Below are 21,289 nucleotides of genomic sequence, written 5' to 3'. Positions count from 1 at the left end.
CTGAATAGAAACTGGTGCAAAACGTAGCCAGAGCTTCTGGAGTCCATGTAGTAGCTGCATAATTGTGACTACAACTATTTAGACTGACCATCAATTGAGGAAATCAACTCTTGTAAGAGAGACAGTCTACCTCGCCTCCTGCACCCTCCCGCCCTTCCCCATCTCGACCCCCTCCCCCACGATCCGCGTCTTGGACTCCCCCTCGACCTGCATGCCATACTCGGTATTCAACTCGTCCCGCAATCGATACGCCTTGACCAGAAAGCACAGTAGAAAACCCACCCCACAGAACGCGATACTCACCTGCCACACCTCCCGCAGACTCAGGACGTACAGCCGGCGAATCGCCCGCATCACCGCGGGACGATCCTTGAACGAACTCACGAACGCCTTTGTCGCCCGCTGGTACGCCCCTCCATCCACCAGCAGCGCCCTCACCGTCGGATCATCGATCGTCTGCGACGCCAGAGCATTCGCTTTCGTATTGAACACGGCCGCGGGGATGGCGGTGCCCCAGATAGCGCCGAAGTTGCGCATGAAGATCCAGGTCGCGGTGCCGGTGGCGACGTCGCTCTCCGGGAGACTGGCGAGGATCGGGGGCAGGCCGGTCGTGAAGACGATGCCGGTGCCGACGCCGAACAGGATCTGGTAGCCGGTCCATTCGCCGGTGGTGGTGGACTGGTCCAGCAGGGTGAACAGGCCGCAGGCGATGGTCATCAGGGCGAAGCCGATGTACTGGAAGCTGCGGTAGCGGCCGGTCTTGGTCATCAGGATGCCGGCGACGATGCCGGCGGGGGCGGTCGTGGTGGCGACCGGGAAGAGCATGACGGCGGAGCGGGTCGGGGTGGCGTCGAGCACCGCCTGGAAGTAGATGGGCAGGAAGTAGCACACCCAGAACAGCAGCAGGCTGTAGACGAAGGCCATCCCGAACAGCGTGGCGGCCGTGCGGTTGCGGAAGAGCCGCAGGGGCATCGTCGGTTCGGGCGGCAGGGCCTCGTAGCCGATGAACCCGAGCAGTCCCAGAAACCCGAGCACGAGGGGCACGATCGTCCGCCACGAGGACCACGGGTGCGTGGTGCCCGCCCAGGTGAGCGAGAGGAGCATCGCGGTGACGCCCAGGGAGAGTAGAGTGATGCCTCCCCAGTCGATGGTGCGCAGACGGCGCAGGATGCTCGTGGCGGAGCGGGGATTGCGGACTCGGAGGAGAGTGACGATTAGGAAGAGCGAGCTGCCCGCGATCGGGAGGTTGATGTAGAAGATCCACCGCCACGACACGTTCTGCGTGAACCCCCCGCCCATGATGGGGCCGACCACGGCGGCGAGCGTCCACGCGGCGCCCAGGATCCCCGCGTAGACGCCCCGTTCGCGCAGCGAGACCATGTCGCACACGAGCACCTCGGACAGCGTGGTGATGCTGCCGCCGCCGAGGCCCTGGATCGTCCGGCCCGCAAGCAGCATCCCCGTGTCGCGGGCGGCCCCGGAGATGGCGCTGCCCACGGCGAAGACGAGCAGCGCGAGGGTGGTCATGCTGCGGCGCCCGAAGATGTTGGACAGCTGGCCCACAATCGCCGACGAGACGGTCGAGGACAGCAGGTAGGTGTTGATGATCCAGATGTAGAGCTCCTCCGAGCCCAAGTCGGCGGTGATGGTGGGCAGGGCGGTCGAGATGATTGACGTGTCCAGGGCGGCCACGAAGGTCGCGATCCCGATCGCCAGGAAGATCAGCCAGAAGCGCAGGCCCTTCGTGGGCGGCGCATTCTGCGGTGCTGGAACATCGTGTACATTGGGTTCAGACATGTTGCGTTTGGGAGCAGGGAGAGGGGGCCAGTCTGCTAGATTAGGTCTATATAGGTTGGCTGACGGGCTGAATCTCGCCGAAAGGATTTATTCCCTGCTCTTACACTGCAGATCATATAAGCTCCACTGTGCTCAGCCCTAATGTATACCTGGAAGAAACACGTTCCGGGGGAGAACCCCCGGACCCCCCTTTTCTTTCAGCTTCCTGGTAACTGCAGTTCTAAGTCCTAAAATAAACACGTTGCGGGGGAGAACCCCCGGACCCCCCTTCTTTTCAGCTTCCCAGCAACACTCAAGCTCCAGCAGCCCACTAAACAGGCGCCGCCTTCCGCACCGCAACCAAGTTAGGCTCCCCAAACACCTCCTTCACCTTCTCCGCCGCAACCACCCCCAGATACCACCGCACAACCCGAGGAAACCGCCCCCTCATCTCTGCATCAATATAATGCATGAATGCCCAAAACAGTGCGGACGCAACACTCAAATCCGCCAGGGACAACTCCCCCTCCGTCGCAAGATACTCTTTCTCCCCCGCTGCAAGATGCCGCTCCAACACAGCCAACGCCTCCTCCAACCCCTTCGCCCCCTCCCCCTCGACCCCGGCAGCGTACTCCCGCATCCCCACGCGCCACAGTACCACCGCCATCATGTTCCGGAACACCTCGTTCTCCGCGAAGCAGACCCACTGGCGCACCGCCGCCTGCTCGGCGACATTTCGGCCCAGCAGCGCCGGCGCCGCCGGCCCGGAGGCGGCCACGTACTGCGCGATCGCGTCGGATTCCACCAGCGTGATCTGGCCGTCGGCAGACTCGAAGGCGGGCACCTTGCCAGTGGGGAATTTGCGGATGAACTCCGGGGTCTTGTTGGCCGTGCCGAAGGCGAAGGGTTGCGGGATGTCGAGAGTCAGGTTGTTGAGTGCGGCCGCGGCTTGGATCTGCAGTTTGTTAGGTGGGAAGGAGGAGGGTGGGGTGGCTTTGGGGTCACCTTCAAGATCCGCGCGTTGGGTACGTATGTGTAGAGACGGCCGATGGGTGCCATTGTGGTGTTGAGTGGTTGGTTGGTGGTGGAGGGGTTGGATTGGGTGGAGGCGTGAGGGGATTATACACCTTCCTTGCTGACTTGGTACCTCCGAAGGATAAGGATACGATATTAGTTAGAGGCTGAAAGACTCAGCGGTACGTATAAGAATGACTGTCGTAATTAGGGATAAACGGGACTATGTTATCCGAGAAAAGGCTAAACAGTGAAGACTATGTAATCCAGGATATAATAATTCAAAGCTCCGAGGGTCAATCGGCTACTTTCCACCACACATTCACAAACGCACCGAATCACCACCACCACTCCCCTACACAGCTCTCCCCCGCCTGATCCCAAACTGCTCATCCAACCATGCAAACATCTTCTGGTGAAACACCGCCCACGCCCCGATCTTGGCCTGCAGCCCACCGCCGTCCACCCCCTTCCCGATCCACAACCGCTTCTTCTGCGGCGGGAGATGCCCTAACGCTTCAAAGATCGGCTGCGTATTCTGCTCCGGCGTAAAATAGAACGTCTCCGCCGCGCCCGTCACAAACGTACTGCACTTGATGTCTTGCAAATACCCGCGGGCGTGGTACTGCTGCATGCAGCGCATCACATGCGCCGGCGTCTTGACTCCATACACCCACATGCTGTGGCCGAACTCCCAGCGCAGCTGGAAACTCCACCCCGCCAGTTTGTCGACCACCCAGTTGAAGAACCCGTCGCTGAGCCGCCCGCTCAACCACCCGTTGATGAACCAGCCGGGCATGCGGCTGCGCGTCACGTCGAACAGATCGTAGCACGCGTCGCACGAGACGCACGCCCGCACGCGCGGGTCCGCCGCCGCCCGCAGAGCGAAGTACCCGCCCAGCGAGGCGCCGACCACTGCAACCCGGGCCAAGTCAATCGGATGATCCTTCGCCAGCTCCTCCACCACATCGAGCACTTGAGTCGTGACCTGCTCCCAGTCCGGGCGCAGCCGCAGCCCGTCGCGACGGAGACAGATCCCCTGGCCCGGTCCCTCGAAGGTGAGCACCGCATACCCGCGCGGAAGGGCAGCCGCAGGCCCGAAGAAGTACAGCTCCTCCTGCGTGGAGTCGAACCCGCCCGTCATAACGAGGAGCGGGCGCTTCTTCTTGCTGTCCAGTTGGTCTGCGACGCCCGCCGCCCGGGGGAGATACAATCTGCCCGGCAGCCTCGCAACCCCCTTCTCCTCCTCATACGGAATCTCCACCCGCACCACGGTGCAGCTATCCAGCAGATCCACCCCCTGATCGAACACGGCGACGCTATTCTCGATCGCCGCCAGCAGCCGTGGGTCGTCCGGGCGGGCGTGCAGGAAGAACTCGCTGGCGCGGAAGTAGTTGCTGGCGCGCAGGTACGCCCCCGACGCGGCGACCGGGTCCCCGGAGACGAGGGCGTCGTCGCCCCGTCCCCGCGCCTGCTGCGCCTGCGCCGTCCACGCCCGGTACCACGCCTCGGCGTCCCCGTCCGGTACTTGCGGCAGCACCGCCAGGCACTCGCCCGTCTCGGCCCCGCCGGCGGGCGCGCTGGCCAGCACGCGCAGGAACTCGAAGTGGAAGAAGTCGGATGGGTAAAATTTGAACATTGCGGTCGCTGGCTGTGTGGGAAGAATGATGCTGCCATGGGGGTGTGGGAGATGGAGTTGAAATGGGGGGTTATGAGGTAGCAAGGCTGGCTGGCCGTGGCCGGGGTTCGGCTGTCGGCGCCCAACAAAGTCGCCGACCGGAGGGCGGTTGTTGTATACTTTTAGTGCAGAGGGTATATGTCTCTCTGTCGGGACAATAGAAACACACTTATTGTGATACATCTATATTAATACCCTAGACGCGATACCCTTGTTTATCTTTCGTCTTGCATTTCATTAATAGACACCACCACCACACACCATGTCACCCCCACCACCCACCACCACCACCACGCCCACCACGCCCACCCCCGAGCCCATCGCCATCGTGGGCATGGGCTGCCGCTTCCCAGGCGGGGCCAACACCCCGTCCAAGCTGTGGGAGCTGCTGTGCGCCAAGCGCGACGTGCAGCGGCGCATCCCAAGCGACCGGTTCGACGTCGACGCCTTCTACGACGCGGACGGCGAGCGGGCCGGCTGCCTCAACGTGAAGGAGGCCTACACGCTGGACGAGGACATCGCGCAGTTCGACGCGGCGTTCTTCAAGACGAACGCCCTGGAGGCGGAGGCCATGGACCCGCAGCAGCGGCTGCTGCTGGAGACGGTGTACGAAGCACTGGAGTCGGCGGGCGGGGTGCTGGAGGACCTGCATGGCTCCGACACGGCCGTGTACGTCGGGGTCATGACGGGCGACTACCACGAGCTGCTGCTGCGCGACCCGGAGGACATGCCCAAGTACATGGCCACGGGCACGGCGCGCAGCATCCTGGCGAACCGCATCTCGTACTTCTTCGACTGGACGGGGCCCTCCATGACCATCGACACCGCCTGCTCGTCCAGTCTGGTCGCCGTGCACGAGGCCGTCCAGGCCCTGCGCCAGGGCCGCTCCACCCTCGCCTGCGCCGCCGGCGCGAACCTCATCCTCGGCCCCGAGATGATGATCTCCGAGTCCAAGCTGCACATGCTCTCGCCCACCGGCCGCAGCCGCATGTGGGACGCGGCTGCTGATGGCTACGCCCGCGGCGAGGGCTTTGCGGCCGTCATGCTCAAGACGCTCAGCCAGGCCGTCGCCGACGGCGATTATGTGCACGGCGTCATCCGCGAGACCGGCGTCAATTCCGATGGACGTGAGTTGCCCTGCCTCCCTTGTTTAACCTTTCTTTCTGGAGGGCTGCCCAATAACACGTCCCGGGGGAGAACCCCCGGACCCCCCTTTCTTTCAGCTTCCCGGCACACTCAACCCTAATGTATACCGAGCGTGAGACTTCCCGGGGGAGAACCCCCGGACCCCCCTTCTTTTCAGCTTCCTGGTAGCACTCGGCCTAAGTCCAATGCGGGCGGGTCCAATGCGGGTTCCCGGGAAGGTGAAAGAAAGGGGGGCCCGGGGGTTCTCCCCCGGAACGTGTTATCCTAAGACTCGGGATGAGTGTTGCCAGGAAGTTGAAAGAAAGGGGGGTCCGGGGGTTCTCCCCCGGGACGTGTTCTTCCAGGGCCGAGGATGAGTGCAGACGGCTAATGGGGGCACAGGAACGAACGGGATCACGCTCCCCGGCGCCGACTCGCAGACGGCATTGATCCGACAGACGTACGCACGCGCCGGGCTGGACATCGAGTCGCAGCGGTGCCAGTACTTCGAGGCGCACGGGACGGGCACCCCGGCTGGCGACCCGATCGAGGCGCGCGCGATCCACAACGCCTTCTTCGGCTCGTCGACGGAGCAGGCAGAGCCGCCGCTGTACGTCGGGTCGGTGAAGACGGCCGTGGGCCATCTGGAGGGCACGGCGGGGCTGGCGGGGCTGGTCAAGGCGGTCGAAGCCGTGCGGCGCGGGGAGATTCCCCCGAACATGCTGTTCGAGTCGCTGAACCCGGAGATCGAGCCGTTCTACCGCCGTCTCGCGGTGCCGACGGAGATGATTCCATGGCCGGCGGTGCGGGGGGGAGAGCCGCGGCGGGCCAGTGTGAATTCTTTCGGTGAGTTGGTGTTAGGGTTGGAAATGAAGCTTGCTAACGCCGCCAGGATTCGGCGGAACCAACGCCCACGCTATCGTCGAGTCGTACGACAACCCTCATCGCCGCCCCTCGTCGGCTGCTGCCTCCCTCTACACACCCCTCGTCCTCTCCGCCAACTCCGAGACCTCGCTGCGCGGCCAAGTTGAGGCCCTGCACACATACCTCTCCAGCACCGACACCCCCGTCCCAGACATCCTCCACACCCTGCAGACGCGCCGCTCGCAACACCCCGTCCGCGTGAGCTTCTCCGCCGCCGACCGCGCCACCCTGTGCACCGCGCTCTCCCAAGCGATCGCCAGCGAATCGACCCTCGGCACCCGCATCGACAAGAAAGCGGCGACACCGCGCATCCTCGCCGTATTCACAGGGCAAGGCGCGCAATGGCCGACCATGGGGCGGGAGATCCTGCACGCCTCGCCAGCGGCCCAGCAAACCCTATCAACCCTACAATCCGCGCTAGACACCCTCCCCGACGCGCCGAACTGGTCCCTGGCCACCGAACTCCTCGCGGACAAAGACACCTCGCGTCTCAGCTCCGCCAGCGTCGCGCAGCCGCTCTGCACGGCCGTGCAGATCCTGCTCGTCGACCTCCTCCGTCTCGCCGGGATCACCCCTAACGTGGTCGTCGGCCACTCGAGCGGCGAGATCGCCGCCGCGTACGCCGCGGGTATGATCTCCGCGACGGACGCGATCCGCATCGCGTACTACCGCGGCGTGCACGCGGGGCTGGCGCGGGGGCAGAACGGGCAGCGCGGCGGGATGATGGCGGTGGGGATGGCGTACGACGAGGCGGTGGAATTCTGCGAGGAGCGGTTCGCGGAGCGGGTGGAGGTCGCGGCTAGTAATGCGCCGAGTAGCGTGACGTTATCTGGGGATGAGGATGCAATCGCCCAGGCGAAGGCGATCCTCGATGAGCGCGGCGTGTTTGCGCGAACCCTCCGGGTGGATACCGCGTACCACTCCGCCCATATGATTCCTTGCTCGGAGCCGTACCTCGACTCCCTGGCAGGATGTGAGATCGCTCCGCGCGAGGCGAGGGAGGGCTGTGTCTGGGTCAGCAGTGTGCACGGCGCGCGCATGGAGGGATATCGTGTGGACAGCCTGGCTGGGGAGTACTGGAACGATAATATGGTCAGTCCGGTGATGTTCGCCACCGCCGTGGAGATGGCGCTCAGCGAGGAAGAGGCGTGCGACGTGGCCATCGAGATTGGCGCGCATCCCGCCCTCAAGGGGCCCTTCACGCAGACCGCCAAGCAGGTGGCACCCAGCGGTGGGGCTGCGCCGCTGCCCTACACCGGGACGCTGAGTCGTGGACAGCACGACATTGTGGCCATCAGCGAGACGCTCGGGTTCCTGTGGACGCACCTGGGGTCCAAGGCGGTCGACTTCCCGGCGTACAGCTCGGCGTTCTCCGACAGACTGCCGCAGTGGGTGCCCGACTTGCCGCGGTACAGTTGGGACCACCGCCAGTCCTTCTGGCGTGAGTCCACGAGATCTGCCAACTTCCGGTCGCGGGCCCCGCGGCACCCGTTGCTGGGGGTGCGGTCGAATGAGGACCTCGACCAGGAGATGCGCTGGGCGATCACCCTGCGCACGCGGGAGCTGCCCTGGCTGGAGGGACACAAGGTCGAGGGGCAGGTCATCTTCCCCGCGGCCGCGTATCTGGTCATGGCGATGGAGGCGGCCCACCAGCTCGTGGGCGCGGGCCAGACGGTGCAGCTGCTGGAGCTGGGCGACGTAGAGATCGCGAACGCCATCCCGCTGCCCGAGGACGGGAAGGGGGTGGAGGTGCAGTTCACGCTGACCCCGTCCCCGACCAACTCCAAATCCGCAACCAGGACCGCGCAGTGGGCGTGCTACGCCCGCACCGCGGGGAATGGCAAGGCAGCGTGGCGGAGTAACGCGCGCGGCACCGTGCAGGTTATTCTGCGTTCTGCAGCTGACGCGGACGCGGACGCGGACGCGGACACGGACGGGGACACGGACATCCTCCCGCCGCGCAGCCCGTCGAGCGGGTTGTTCCACGCGGTGAAGACGGAGCGGTTCTACGAGGCCCTCACGGCCATCGGGCTGCACTACACGGGTCCGTTCCGGGGGCTGGACGGCGTGCAGCGGCGGTCCGGGACGGCCACGGCCACGGCGGCGCAGATCCCCACCGCGAAGCTGGGCGTGCCCATCCACCCGGCCGTCTTGGATGCGGCCTTCCAGACGCTCTTCGCGGCCTACTGCTGGCCCGAGGACGGGAGCCTGCGCGCGCCGTTCGTGCCGACGGGACTAACGAGTCTGCGCATAGTCAACCGCGACATCGTGCAGGAGAGTGCCCAGCTCACCGTGGACGCCTGCATCACCCACTCCTCCGGCACGACGATCGTCGCCGACTTGGACCTGTACAGCCCCACCCACGCGGGATTGATCCAGCTGCAAGGCCTCCGGTGCTCCAGCCTGACACCACCCGGCCCACGGGACTACAAAGAACTCTACTCGCAGACCGCGTGGGAAGTCGACCTATCCAGCGGACTCGCGCCCCTCAACACTACCACCACCACCACCACCAGCAACGCCAGCCCAGCAAGCTCGGACTCCGACTCCGACTCCCCGACCGACCTGGAACTCGTCGACCTGTGTGAACGTCTCGCATACTACTACCTCCGGCACCTGAAAACGGTGACCCCGCGCAGCGAAGTCCCAAAAATGGAATGGAATTTCCAGCGCATCTTCGCCTGGATCGACCACCTCTTCCCCATCATCGCCGCCGGCAAGCACCCGACCATCCGCCCCGAATGGTCCAACGACACAAAACCCCACCTCCTCAGTCTGGCATCGGCATACCCCGACTCAGTGGACCTTCAACTCATCCGCGCCGTCGGCGAGCACCTCCCCGCCGTCGTGCGCGGGGAGGCCTGGATGCTGGAGCACATGGTTGCGAACGACACGCTGGACCGGTTCTACAAGAGCGGGCTGGGGTTCGCGCGGGCGAACGGGTCCATGGCGCGGGCGGCGGCGCAGATCGCGCACCGGTACCCGCGGGCCCGGATCCTGGAGATCGGGGCGGGGACGGGCGGCGCCACGAAGGGGATTCTGGAGGGGCTTGAAAGCAGGTTTGAGTCGTACACCTTTACAGATATCTCGACGGGGTTCTTTGAGGCCGCTGCGACGCAGTTTGAGCGGTGGGTGGGGATGGGGAAGATGCAGTTTAAGGCGTTGGATGTGGAGAGGGAGCTTGGCGCGCAGGGGTTTGAGGAGGGGGCGTTTGATGTTATTGTGGCGTCGAATGTGCTGCACGCTACAAAGTCGCTGCGCGCGACGATGGAGAATGTCAGGCGGTTGTTGAGGCCGGGGGGCTTTTTGTTGTTGTTGGAGGTCACGAGTGAGATTGTGCGCGTGAAGTTGATGATGGCGGGTTTGCCGGGGTGGTGGTTGGGCGGCGAGGATGGGCGGCCGTATGGGCCGACGATTCCGGTCAGTCAGTGGGATGCTCTCCTGAAAGAGACGGGGTTCGCTGGTGTCGATCATGTGGTCAATGACTTTGTTGATGAGTCCAAGTATATGACCTCGGTGATGGTGACGCAGGCGATGGATGAGGATGTGCGGGTGCTGCGCGAGCCGTTGACGGCGGGCTGGACGCTGCCGCCTGTTACGGTTGTTGGGGGACGGAACGGGGGTCTGGCGGAGCGGGTTGTCGAGGCCCTCGGGGCTGGGGGGAGGGCTCAACTGGTCGAGAACTTGGAGGGGCTGTTCGTCCAGCCGGATGTCTCCGTTACCTCGTTGGTGATTCTGGAGGACTTCGACCGCCCCGTGCTGGAGGACTTCACCCCGCGCAAGTTGGAGGCGCTGCAGCGCGCTCTCCCCGAGTGCAGGCAGCTGCTCTGGGTGTCCGGCCAGTGCCGCGAGAAGAACCCCTACGGCAACATGGCCATCGGGCTGTGTCGTGCGGTCGCTGCGGAGCAGCCGCATATCCAGTTCCAGCACCTCGACATCGAAGACGTGATGGATGCAGGTGCTGCGAAGGCTGTGGCTGAGGCGCTGGTGCGGTTGGTCTTCGCCGCGCAGACGCGTCTGGCGACCAAGAACGTCCTGTGGGCCTGCGAGCCGGAGCTGGTGCGCGAGAATGGACAGTGGCTTGTTCCGCGGATTGTTCCGGACAAGCAGCTGAATGACCAGCTGAATGCGCGCAAGATGGTCGTGCAGGGCACGGCTGCATCGGAGAAGCTAGAGCTGGTGAAGCAGGCGGATCGGTATGTGCTGTCGCCTGCGCTGCCGTCTGTTGTGGCGAAGGATGCTGCGGTGGAGGTCAACGTTGCGCACACGCTGGTGAATGCGGTGCTGCTGGATGGAAGCTCGGTTTGTATTGCATCGGGCAGCTTGTTGGATAAGCCTGATGTCCAGGTTGTTGCGTTCACCGACTCAGTAGGATCGGTGGTTACTGCGTCTGAGGAGATGGTGTTCCCTATTGACAACGCCAGCCCGTCGCTCCTCCAGACCATTGCTTTCGGGCTTGTCGCTGATGACTGGCTGCATGCCTTGTCGGCTGCGGATACCCTGGCTCTCCACCATGCGGATGAGCAGCTCGGCCGTGTGTTGAGGAGCAAGGCTGCGGAAGCAGGCATGACGGTGGTTGATGTGCGCACGCATGCCTATGCCTCGGAGCGCAGCATCCGCACGCAGATCCCCCCATCCACCAAGCTCCTCGTTGACTTTGCCGAGTCGTCTGTGCCGTGGGAGCGCATCCTCCCTGCGCAGTGCAAGATCCGCAATCCCGACATCGTCATCGCTCCTGCAGCCAACACGGCCAATCTGAACAACTCCAAACTGCAGAAGGCCATTTCCTGGGCGCAGCAGCAGCCCGCCGACATCACCCTCGAGACCATCCCGGCTGCAGAGCTGGCCAACACGCCCACGCCTCCCTACCACGCCATCGTCACCTTCACCCCCTCCACACCTATCCCCACCATCACCCGCCCAATCAACCCAGCGCTACTCTTCCGCCCCGACAGAACCTACCTCCTAGTCGGCTGCACCGGCGGCCTCGGCCAATCACTATGCAGATGGATGGTCCTCCACGGCGCGCGCCACCTAGCCCTGACCACGCGCAACCGCACGCGCATCTCCAGCACCTGGCTAGCCGACCTAGCCCAACTCGGCGCGAACGTCCGGCTCTTCGAAGCCGACGTCGCCGACATGGGCTCACTCACCACCATCCACCGCGAGATAACCAGCAGCATGCCGCGGATCGCCGGAATCGCGAACGCGGCCATGGTGCTCTCGGACCGGTCCTTCGGCGAGCTCCAGCCCTCCGACTTCAGCACCGTCTTTGGCCCCAAGGTCCAGGGCACGAAGAACCTGGACACGCTGTTCCACACCGAAAACCTGGACTTCTTCATCATGTTCTCGTCGCTGGCCAGCATCGTCGGCAACCGGGGCCAGAGCAACTACGTCGCGGCCAACCTGTTCATGTCGACCGTGGCGGCGCAGCGGCGGGCCCGCGGGCTCGCGGCCTCGGTGTTCCACATCGGCATGGTGCTGGGCGTCGGGTACGTGAGCACCACGGGCGTGTATGAGACGACCCTCCGCCAGTACAAGTACATGCCCATCGCGGAACCGGAGTTCTGGGATATGTTCGCCCAGGCGATCGTCATCGGCCACCCCACCCTGTCTGGCGGGCATGCGCCGGAGATGATCACGGGATTGCATAGACACAGTCTCCGCGAGGAGGCCGGAAAGGCGTTCTGGGCGGAGAATCCGCGGTTCAGTCTGCATACGCTGCAGGAGGAGAGTCAGACGGTGGTGACGGATGCGTCGTCGGCCAAGCAGGTGCCGTTGGCCGAGGCGGTCGCGGAGGCGGGAAGCTTGGAGGCGGTGGACGGCGTGATCCAGGATGCGTTTGTCGGGAAGATGGAGCGGATGCTGCAGGCGGCGAAGGGGTCGATTGAGCGCGGTCAGCCGCTGATCAACTTGGGGGTGGACTCGTTGATTGCCGTCGAGATCCGGTCGTGGTTTCTCAAGGAGTTGGAGGTCGACATGCCGGTGCTCAAGCTGGTGGGTGGCATGTCCGTCGGGGAGTTGTGTCGCGAGGCGGCGGGGGAGGTGCTCAAGAGTCTGCCTATTAAGGTGTGATTGTCTTCCTGTATTTACTGAGGTATTATGCATACACTTAATCGAACATCTGGGACAAATGGTATCTCGATATGTAATTAGCAAATCAAGCGGCAGGTTGAACTATATCCATCATTTTTCCCGAAGAGGACGGAGGGGTTTCCACCGTTGTAGTATCGTGATCTTTTCTGAGTTCCTAGGTGCAGTACAGAGCATAAACAGTGTATATGATAGCCATGGATCTCTTCTGTGTGATAGTATGGTGAAAACACATCTTGCGGAGAGACGGAGGCGGTCGTGGAAGTCTTCCCTCGTCATGGATAGATTGCCTTGAGTAACAATTGTGTATCCGGTGCAGTATCCGTCAAGGATGAGGATGTTGGTGATTTTGACTATCTCTATCTGAGCAACTGGCTAAGGCTACGGAAGGATTTGGTGGCTACTTTGCAGGAACAGATTCTACCCCCCATTAAACAAAAGGTCGAAATATTTCTCTAAGTTCCAATAGTGCTAGTAAAAAGATGATCAAAAGTGATTTTGACAAAGTATTTCCTAAGCGTGTCTTCGAAATTTACAAACTTTACATACTTCAATATAGAAAGAGGCATTCATTCAATGGAGTAAGTGGCTTAGCAATGTATAAACTCACGTGTACGGCAGAGATATAAAGAGAGAGAATCGTTGACCGTACATCCATCTTTCCGTCCACTTACACCTTGGCATCCACTACAAATCGCTTGCCAGCTCTTCTTCTTTGATCAACGCACGCAAGATCGTTCAAAAAGAGGGAAGGAGAAGCAACCATTGCCATCGTTTGCATCGCAGACATACCCCTCTCAGTGAACACCTTTGCCCTTTCTTTGCTACTACCAATCAACTAATCGTGATCTGGGAAAAACCACAGATCCTCAACGCAATCCTCAACGCAATCCTCAACGCATCGCAGAGCTTCAACACCGAAGGAGCAACATCATACGATTCTAGGCTTTTAACCAGCACGTCCGACGGCCCACAACGAATGTGGCAGGTTCAGGTGGCTACGAGGTAGTTCAAAATACGCGCAGCACGTTTCCTAGGTTGCTCCCGCACTACGATCTGTGCTATCAGTAGCGTCTATTTCGCTAACAGAGTCTCCATTCTCAGATGGCCACTGTCAGCTTGTAGACACGGGGGGCTCCCCAGACCATGAAATCAACCTAACGCAAAAAGAGGCGACCCTCGCCATCCCCATACCCCCAGAGCACAACGCAAGAGAACCTCTCATCCCTAACCACCCCGACCCTCACGGCCCATCCAAACCAAAACCCCAGCTATACAGAAACTGTAGAGCAATTGCTCTCGTCGCCCACCAAATCATTCCACTAAACCAGATCAAACCACCAAAAGGCAATTCAATCCGACATGGCAGATGACATGGAAAGAGGATACGACATAATGTTGTTAACCGTTTCGTCAAACGTCCCAGGCCACTTCTTCCTGCGCAAATAAACCATCGAGAACCGACAGGTGTCAGTTTTCCCCCTTAGTAGGGAATAATTGCTTATCTCGTCCGTTTCATTCCCTGAATATTCCGCGTGTCTCTTGGCTTGATCCATGGTAGCTATGCATGGAGCCAACAGTACTTGTATATACTTACCTCTCGGGTGCGGGCTTTCGGGTGCGCAGGCAGGCCGGGTCCTTACGCTTTAAGCGTCAAGGCTCGTCATTATTGAGAGCTTAGATCAAGGGCATACTTGATCGAGGTCATGGTTTGGTTGGACCGTGCAGGTCGGGGCAGCTAGGGGTGGGACGCTTCTCATACTGGGTTCCGGAGGATGGGTATGGTGGCGGTCACCTCTAGTTGCTTGAGAGGGGAAAGATTTTCTTGGAGATGGAAAGGCGTTATATATTGCGAGGAGGGGGTTGTGTTGAGGGGTTTTCCTTGTTTGGGTAATGGTGATCGTCCGTTGTTGGCTTTGTTTTGAATGCATTGTTAGAGGACTGAACAAAGGAAGAGATTGTTACAAAGGACTTTATAGAAAATGTTCTAGATAGAAAAACGGAGCTCAAAGAACTGTGTGGGAATGTCCTATTGTATGGGCAAAAGGCTTCGCGAATTGAGGTCTCCGATGATATCCTTGGCTGCGTATGGCAGCTTAGATTTCTTGTAATGTGCATGGGACGCCGGTAATCGTCCTGGACTCTAGAAGAACGAGGGACATTAGACACCTGTGCCTGAGGATACGATTAAGGGACATTCAGGTATCACCACCCATTTGCGCCGGTTATTGCTTACTGAGTGGAGTATAATCATCAGCTAAAGCGAAGTAACTTAAGAGGCAAGGGGTGGGCAATACTAGGAGATGAGTCGCAGCTGAAAGAACAAAACATTTCACAACAGACGAGCCTAAAACACGAAAAGCACGGATACATCATAGTATTATCAACGTGGAGCTAACAGTCTTCTTCTTCTAGGAAAGAAGATGCCAGACCTTCGCTGCTCGTTTAATAATCGGCGATGGCTACCAAACCCGAATCAGCTACGAGTGCATCCGAATCAGGAGAATCAGAAATCTTCACTCTTTTCAGCACCGCCGTCAATCTTCCACTTCATCAGAGAAAGCGTCGGAAAGTCCCCATCAAATTCTCCCGAGACAACAACCTTCTCATCGCCCCGCAAGCGGATCCGCATGCTATTGCCAACCTTGTCGAAAACTTGGGCGCTGAGCGTTTTCCTCTCCGACAGCAACCTGCCTAGCAAAGGTGGAAGATGACTGTCTTCGGCCTCGCCGATCCTAGAGTCTCTCACTGGGGCTGGAGCTTTGTCGCGAGTCTGCGAGTTCACAAAGGAAATCGTCCGGAAGTCGCCGTCAAACTCTCCCCAGACCCGATTGTACTTTGTGTGAACCCGCAGACGAATCTGTACACTATTGCCACTGTGGTCAAACACAGCCATGGCCACATCTCCCTTGGTCGAAAAGCACTCGGACAGAAGTGATAGTTCGTCATCCTCACCAGCATCCTCATTCAGACTCTCCTCACGAGCTCGAGCCCAAACCCGTGCAGCATCCCGCTCGTGCAGCTCCGCCTCCAACTCCTCCGGTGACAGCGTCTGGCGTATCCTCTCCTTTTCACCATATGGCTCTCGCTGAGCCCATTCGCCCACAATATCCTCAAGGTCGATGACGCCTTGCCAGCCAAGATCCTCAACCCCGGGCAAGCGCGTGGCCCGGAAACTCACCGTCCCTGGACCAGGCCACCCGCATCCCCACATGAACCCAAACTCGCCCTCAAGCGTCTGCTTCCAGGGATTGATCCGCATCTCGCTCGGGATCGTGCTCGTATCCTCCCGATCAAAGCCATTAGAACCGGCCCAGCCTATCCATCGGACCGGCAACGATGGACTAAAGCCGGTAGCTGGGTCACAGTCCTCGATGGTGAACGCGGGGTCAATGAGGAAGACGCCCTCTAGAGGGGTGAATGTGAAACTCCCCCACAGACGATCGTAGTCCCATATCAACCAGAGGCGGAGACTGGCGCCTAGCCATGGGCACTTGTCGATGCGCACCACGTAGAGGCCTTGAATGCTACGGAGAGCGTTGAGGTCACTTGCGGAGATGGGGAGGGCGTTGAGCCAGGCGTTCTCCTCGAGGAAGTTGCGCATGCGTGCTTGTTGCGCGCAGTGAGGATCAATCATTGCGGGGTCGGGTATGGGCGTTGCCCATGCTGTTGTCGAGGGATCTTGCATCGCGCTTGTAGGTGAAAGGAGAGATGCAGAAAATGGCAAGCTTCGGTGAGGGTCGTGTTTCTGACACGGAGAGCAGGATGCTTATGTGTCAGCGAGAAGGGGAGATTGTCAAAGCGATTGATTTCTAGAGAATATGTGTCAAAAAGGCAGAGGGAAGGTACGACGAAGGCCCTTAAAACTTAACCTGACTCGTTTTTGCATAATCATCACGTCGCTCTAGATGCTTCCGGACTTGGTTGAGAACGGCTCGTAGTAAGAATATGACGGCATGTTGTTCGAGACGGAATCTGTTTCCGTCTGCGCGACCTCGGGTCAAAACAGGCACTGCTGCTACCCGGCACCCTTCAGGAGGTGTTAGCCTACGGAAGTACTCTTGCGAGACATACCCATATCCACAACATGGTCAAATCTATACTCTACTTAAATATCTGACACGTCTTCTAGCGATGCTGCGTTTTCGCTGTGCCCGGAGAACCTGGTTCCGTTCGAAAGCTGACAGAAGAATTTGAAGAGCTGCCGATCTCACATATGATATAGAAACTCCATAGCTATGCGGTCTCAATTGCCTAAACACTTATGTCTCACCTAACACACGGGAAGATTTATGCAGCAACCTCAGAGCCAAGAATAACATTCGAGAGATTGTACATGAGCTCCGGAACAAGAGAAGACGGAGACCTCAATCTTAACAACGCTGTATACTCCTTCACTTGTGCCAGATTTTTTACTGGTTCAGCGAGCACTCAAGCGCACATAGACACCACAGGTACTCATGAAAGTGGATTCTTGGCGAATGAGAGAAAGATGACTCGACCAGAACAACAAGCAATTGCCACATTGGCTCCCGACTGGCGGATGCAAGATTTAAAGGGAGGTCGATATTGCCAAGGCAACCACAGCAGATTGTCTCCGTTCCAAGTAATCCACGAATTATCCAAGGAGATCCCGTACCCAACTGGTACCCAAGGGCTGTTCTCAGCAGCGTCGTCGAGACAGCCCATACCCTTCAAATCAAAGACCCCCAAACTCGTCTCAAGACCATTCTCAACAAGCCAGTAAATTGTGATGCTGCAGACTGACTGATCGACAGCACCGCGGGATCTAGATGTGATAAGGTCCCAAATATTGAATACAAGACTGGTCCCCCATATGTCCAGTATAGGTTGTTCAGACTTATCGTGTTCCAGGACATAGACTTTTAGGGAGCCGATATGCATTCCGTTGGCTGCGTCATAGAGAAAGCCATAGTTGTTAGGTCCCCAGGTGATGCGACTGTTGTCATGAGACCATGTAACATGCCATTGACGATCGAAAGATAAATAGTTGTGTCCGGTCGGGACGCAGAGCTCAAGATACTGTCCCGTGGCGAGATCCCAAACTCTAACTGTGCCATCACGCTGGGATACTGATGCGACTTTCTGTCCGCCGCGAGACCAGGCCAGTGTCTGGAGCAGATCAGAATGGTGCAGTTCCCTTAGGCATTGTCCGGTGGCGAAGTCCCAGATCTTAACGGTTCCACCTTTTGCTGATGCTAGTTGGCACCCGTCCGGCGACCAGGCAAAGGACCCGGGGCCTTCACTAATACCGCCTGTATTATGTGATAGAGCTAAAAGCCGCTTTCCTGATACAATATCCCATACGCAAAGAACCACTTTGTCAAACGTTGCCAGTTTTCCATCTGATGACCATGCCATTGCCATGGTCCATCTTGAAAACGTATCTTCGATTTCGCAAACTCTGTAACTAGTCTCCGTGTTCCAGATCTCAAGAATACCCTCGCTGGTTAGTGACGCAACACGAGCTCTATCATGCGACCAATAGAGGGAGACAATCCAGCCATAACTGACTGGTGAGCGTGGAATTCTCTGGTCCAGGGCCTTTCTTCGTAACTTCGTGAATTGGGATCGAACGTACGCCAAAGCCCGGCCGTGACGTGGGTGAGTCCTTGTTGCCACCTGAGCATAATCCTCTGCAAACGCTGGGAAGTTTCTGGTTGGCGTTGTGTCCCAAATCCTGATCAAGTAACGCGAGTAGGACGCAAGTCGATTTCCGTCGGGAGCCCAGCAGAAGCGGTTGGTTGGGAAGTTTTCGTCTCTTTCGACCGCCCAGAGGCATATTCCGAGTTTTGGATCCCAGATCATAATTCCACCATCACAATCACTTGTCGCGAGTCTTGTTGAGTCGGGCGACCAGCTAAGCTGGTTAACCCATTTGGGGTTTCCTTCTAGCACATGTCCGGGTCCCCACGTGGCCAAATCCCAGATGACCACACCGTTCATCGATATCAATGCGAGCATACTCCCATCGGGGGACCATGAATCAGCGTTGACATGAAGCCACTCATCATTTTCCAAGATCCTCAGGCAAACTCCTGTTCTACTATCGTAAATGGTGTGGCGGTGTTTGTGGCGATCGGAGATAGACGAGGGTTTCGCAATATACAAGCAGCCATCGTGAGACCAGCATTCTATGCTTAAACCACCATCGCGGTTTACAGGTTGCCTACCTTGATCAGGAGTTTTTGAAACATCCCACAGTTGAGTTCCGCCATCTGAGTCCGAGACGAGATGCTTTCCATCTCCAACCCACCTCACAAACTCATGCGAATGCAAGGATTCGTCGTCGAGTATGCGAATACACTTTCCGGTGGTAGCATCACAAATACGAATCTTGGCGCAATCATCCCCATAGACCGAAGCGACGCGGCCTGTGTGTCGGGATAAGCGATACCTGTTGAACCTGCTAGAAAGTCTCTCCAGCTTGATGCTCGAAATATGTTGTCCAGTTCCGGGATCCCAGCTGCTCACAGTCAGGTCTGCTGCCATACGTAGCAGCCGGTCACCATCCTGTGACCAGCCGATTTCTTCAATCGCACAGCCGTTGCCCACGATAGTATGAATACAACGACTCCAATGCTCCTCGACCATGGGGGTTTTGGTGATCCACGTGGGTCTTTCGTGCTGGTAAAGAGCTTTGACCAAACTCCGATTCGGGGACCAAATGAGTACTGAGCTATAGACTTGGAGCGGGCTGGTTTCGATCGGAATCTTGAACTCGCGCATGTATCGGGAAATGTCATTTACAAGGTTTAACAATTTGTCCGCGCACTTTGCTTTCTAAACAGAGTACAGACAAGTGCCCATAGTCAGATTTCTTCTCTTCATTCCATTGGGTATGCATACCTCCAGAAAGGCATTAAGTAGGAGGATAGCTCCAATGCCTCCAGTAAACTGCCCGAGAATGCTAAGAGCCTCGAGCCAGTAAAGTAGCTTCTGTTCCAGAAAGAGCTGCAACGGACCATCTGTAGACAGGTCAACCGTTTTCCTAGGATCTGCTTCTAATAAATGATTAATCCAATATGTGCAACAGTAACGTGCTCATGCCAAGGGGTCAGGTGAAGGGCGACAGATGTCCTCGACTCGACATCCTGGATTTCTAATATTGTATATGTTACGTTGAAGTGCCTGATTCATTTCCTTGATACACCGAGAGAAAATTCTACCGTGTTCCATCCCAAGACCGGTTGGTATTATAAGATTGGATGTCAGCAAGAAATCCTTCGCAGACTGATGGACAAAGTAAATAGTGTCTTCCCGAATAGATAAGAATGAGCCACAGAGCTTAATAATCTGCTCTATCATCCGAGAATCTGTCGAGATTCGTGAGGGTAGATCGGTAAGTACTGGTAGCTCTTCAACTGCCAGAGGGCGGTATGCGGTACAGACCGTGGCGAGAACCACTTGGCACAGCTGTCTACTTTCTGAGTTCTCAATGTCGCCCATCATGCGCTTGTACAAATCATCGAGACTCGCAGGGAATGATGTGAGAATGGTTTCCACGTCGCACACAGATGTTTTCGCAAGCCTCTCACAGACCAAGGCAACCCAGAGAAATGTATCATTAGAGTTTGACGTCAAATACTCTCGGGTAAAGTCTTTGGTGTTCTCGTCGTATCCATTCAGCGCGGTGAGGAAGTCCACCTTAATCTGAATATAGGTCTTCACAGCGGCAGCGACAGAATTCTCGTTCAGCTCGAGAGACAAAGTAGAGCAATATGTAGCCGTCAAATGCTTCTCAATATCAGGCCAATTCCGACTCGAGACAATCCACTTGACCCGAGGATTTCCCGTTGACCGTTTCACCAGCTCAAGCAGCAACGGCAGGCCGGTGCTGCACTCGTCCAAAGCATCGATGATCAACAACGTGGTCTCTAAATCTCGGTCCTCTAACAATTCGAGAAACATTTCCGATAGAGCGTACCAAGCATTGGTATCTTCGAAGAGCGTTTTCCCTTCCACGTCGTAGCGCGGCCGGATATAGGAGAGCAGATTCGGCCCCTGATCCACGAGGAGGAAAATCAAACCTCGCAAAACGGATGTTGCATCGTTGAGGCGAGCATCACTCTGTTGGTAGAAGAAATACGACAATGCGCGGGTTTCAGGCAGTTTCTTGGTCAACTCATCAATGATACCGCAAAGTAGCATGGTCTTTCCTTTGCCGGGATCAGCGCGGATCCACAGCAGTCGGTCGTTGGCATCACGATCGGGCCCGCCATCATTTCGCCATTTTCTGAACTCGTGGTTGCTCAAAACCCAACGATATGAGTCCATAAGCAGGCCTCCCTTGAAATCCTGGATTCGGGCCTTGTCATCGCGAGGATTGGTTATCCGAAGATCCCGTAGACACGCTTCATTGCGTGAGGCTTGCGATGGTCCTAGAGCAAAGAGAAACGACCAGGTCGAGTGATGTCAGCATAGTGAGAAGCTGGTGTGACTGCAAGGGTTTACCGTGATGATTGTGGAACTCAACATTGCTATTGTTCTGGCCAATCTGGAGCCCCGCGTTTGTGGAGTTGTTAAACAGCGCTGTTGAGGTGTTCATCATGTGACAGATTATCTGCTGATTGCGGCGTGGGAGCCACCATGTGGTGATCTTCCGCGTGTAGGACAAGGTAAACAAGAACTCAAGGTCTGTGGATGATGACTGGGGAA

The 21,289-nt window shown here is 58.2% G+C and overlaps 5 protein-coding genes across 5 annotated transcripts; 1 reads left to right on the top strand and 4 right to left on the bottom strand.

Annotated features, from left to right (window-relative positions):
* Nucleotides 1-126: 126 nt before the first annotated feature.
* BO86DRAFT_421010 (MDR family MFS transporter) lies at nucleotides 127-1,797 on the bottom strand (the record flags this gene model as incomplete). Its single annotated transcript, XM_025675248.1, has 1 exon — nucleotides 127-1,797. One exon carries the CDS (start codon nucleotides 1,795-1,797, stop codon nucleotides 127-129), a length of 1,671 nt encoding a protein of 556 aa, XP_025525139.1.
* Nucleotides 1,798-2,107: 310 nt separating this feature from the next.
* On the bottom strand, nucleotides 2,108-4,429 carry BO86DRAFT_436431 (uncharacterized protein; the record flags this gene model as incomplete). The annotated part of the gene is made up of 3 exons (XM_025676014.1): nucleotides 2,108-2,731; nucleotides 3,010-3,013; nucleotides 3,150-4,429. The coding sequence occupies 3 exons, from the start codon at nucleotides 4,427-4,429 to the stop codon at nucleotides 2,108-2,110; spliced, it is 1,908 nt and encodes a 635-aa protein (XP_025525138.1).
* A 340-nt stretch (nucleotides 4,430-4,769) lies between these two features.
* BO86DRAFT_343864 (uncharacterized protein) lies at nucleotides 4,770-12,568 on the top strand (the record flags this gene model as incomplete). The annotated part of the gene is made up of 3 exons (XM_025669165.1): nucleotides 4,770-5,595; nucleotides 5,996-6,439; nucleotides 6,486-12,568. Coding segments are annotated over exons 1-3 (7,320 nt in total), but the record flags the coding sequence as incomplete, so codon positions are not given.
* Nucleotides 12,569-14,945: 2,377 nt separating this feature from the next.
* BO86DRAFT_391232 (uncharacterized protein) lies at nucleotides 14,946-16,402 on the bottom strand. Its single transcript, XM_025672552.1, has one exon. It carries the CDS (start codon nucleotides 16,296-16,298, stop codon nucleotides 15,117-15,119), a length of 1,182 nt encoding a protein of 393 aa, XP_025525136.1. The 5' UTR covers nucleotides 16,299-16,402; the 3' UTR covers nucleotides 14,946-15,116.
* A 666-nt stretch (nucleotides 16,403-17,068) lies between these two features.
* On the bottom strand, nucleotides 17,069-21,179 carry BO86DRAFT_421007 (uncharacterized protein; the record flags this gene model as incomplete). Its single annotated transcript, XM_025675247.1, has 5 exons — nucleotides 17,069-18,765; nucleotides 18,805-19,414; nucleotides 19,481-19,674; nucleotides 19,723-21,000; nucleotides 21,086-21,179. The coding sequence occupies 5 exons, from the start codon at nucleotides 21,177-21,179 to the stop codon at nucleotides 17,069-17,071; spliced, it is 3,873 nt and encodes a 1,290-aa protein (XP_025525135.1).
* Between the last annotated feature and the right edge of the window lie 110 nt (nucleotides 21,180-21,289).

Source organism: Aspergillus japonicus (genome assembly GCF_003184785.1).
Source record: "Aspergillus japonicus CBS 114.51 unplaced genomic scaffold BO86scaffold_48, whole genome shotgun sequence".
NCBI classification, from domain to species: Eukaryota; Fungi; Ascomycota; class Eurotiomycetes; order Eurotiales; family Aspergillaceae; genus Aspergillus; species Aspergillus japonicus.
Note: the sequence above shows the minus strand (reverse complement) of the source record. Positions and strands in the feature narration are given on the sequence as shown.

Coding starts and splice junctions, on each gene's coding strand:
- BO86DRAFT_391232 (XM_025672552.1), bottom strand. CDS start 16,298: ATGCAAGATCCCTCGACAACAGCATGGGCAACGCCCATACCCGACCCC.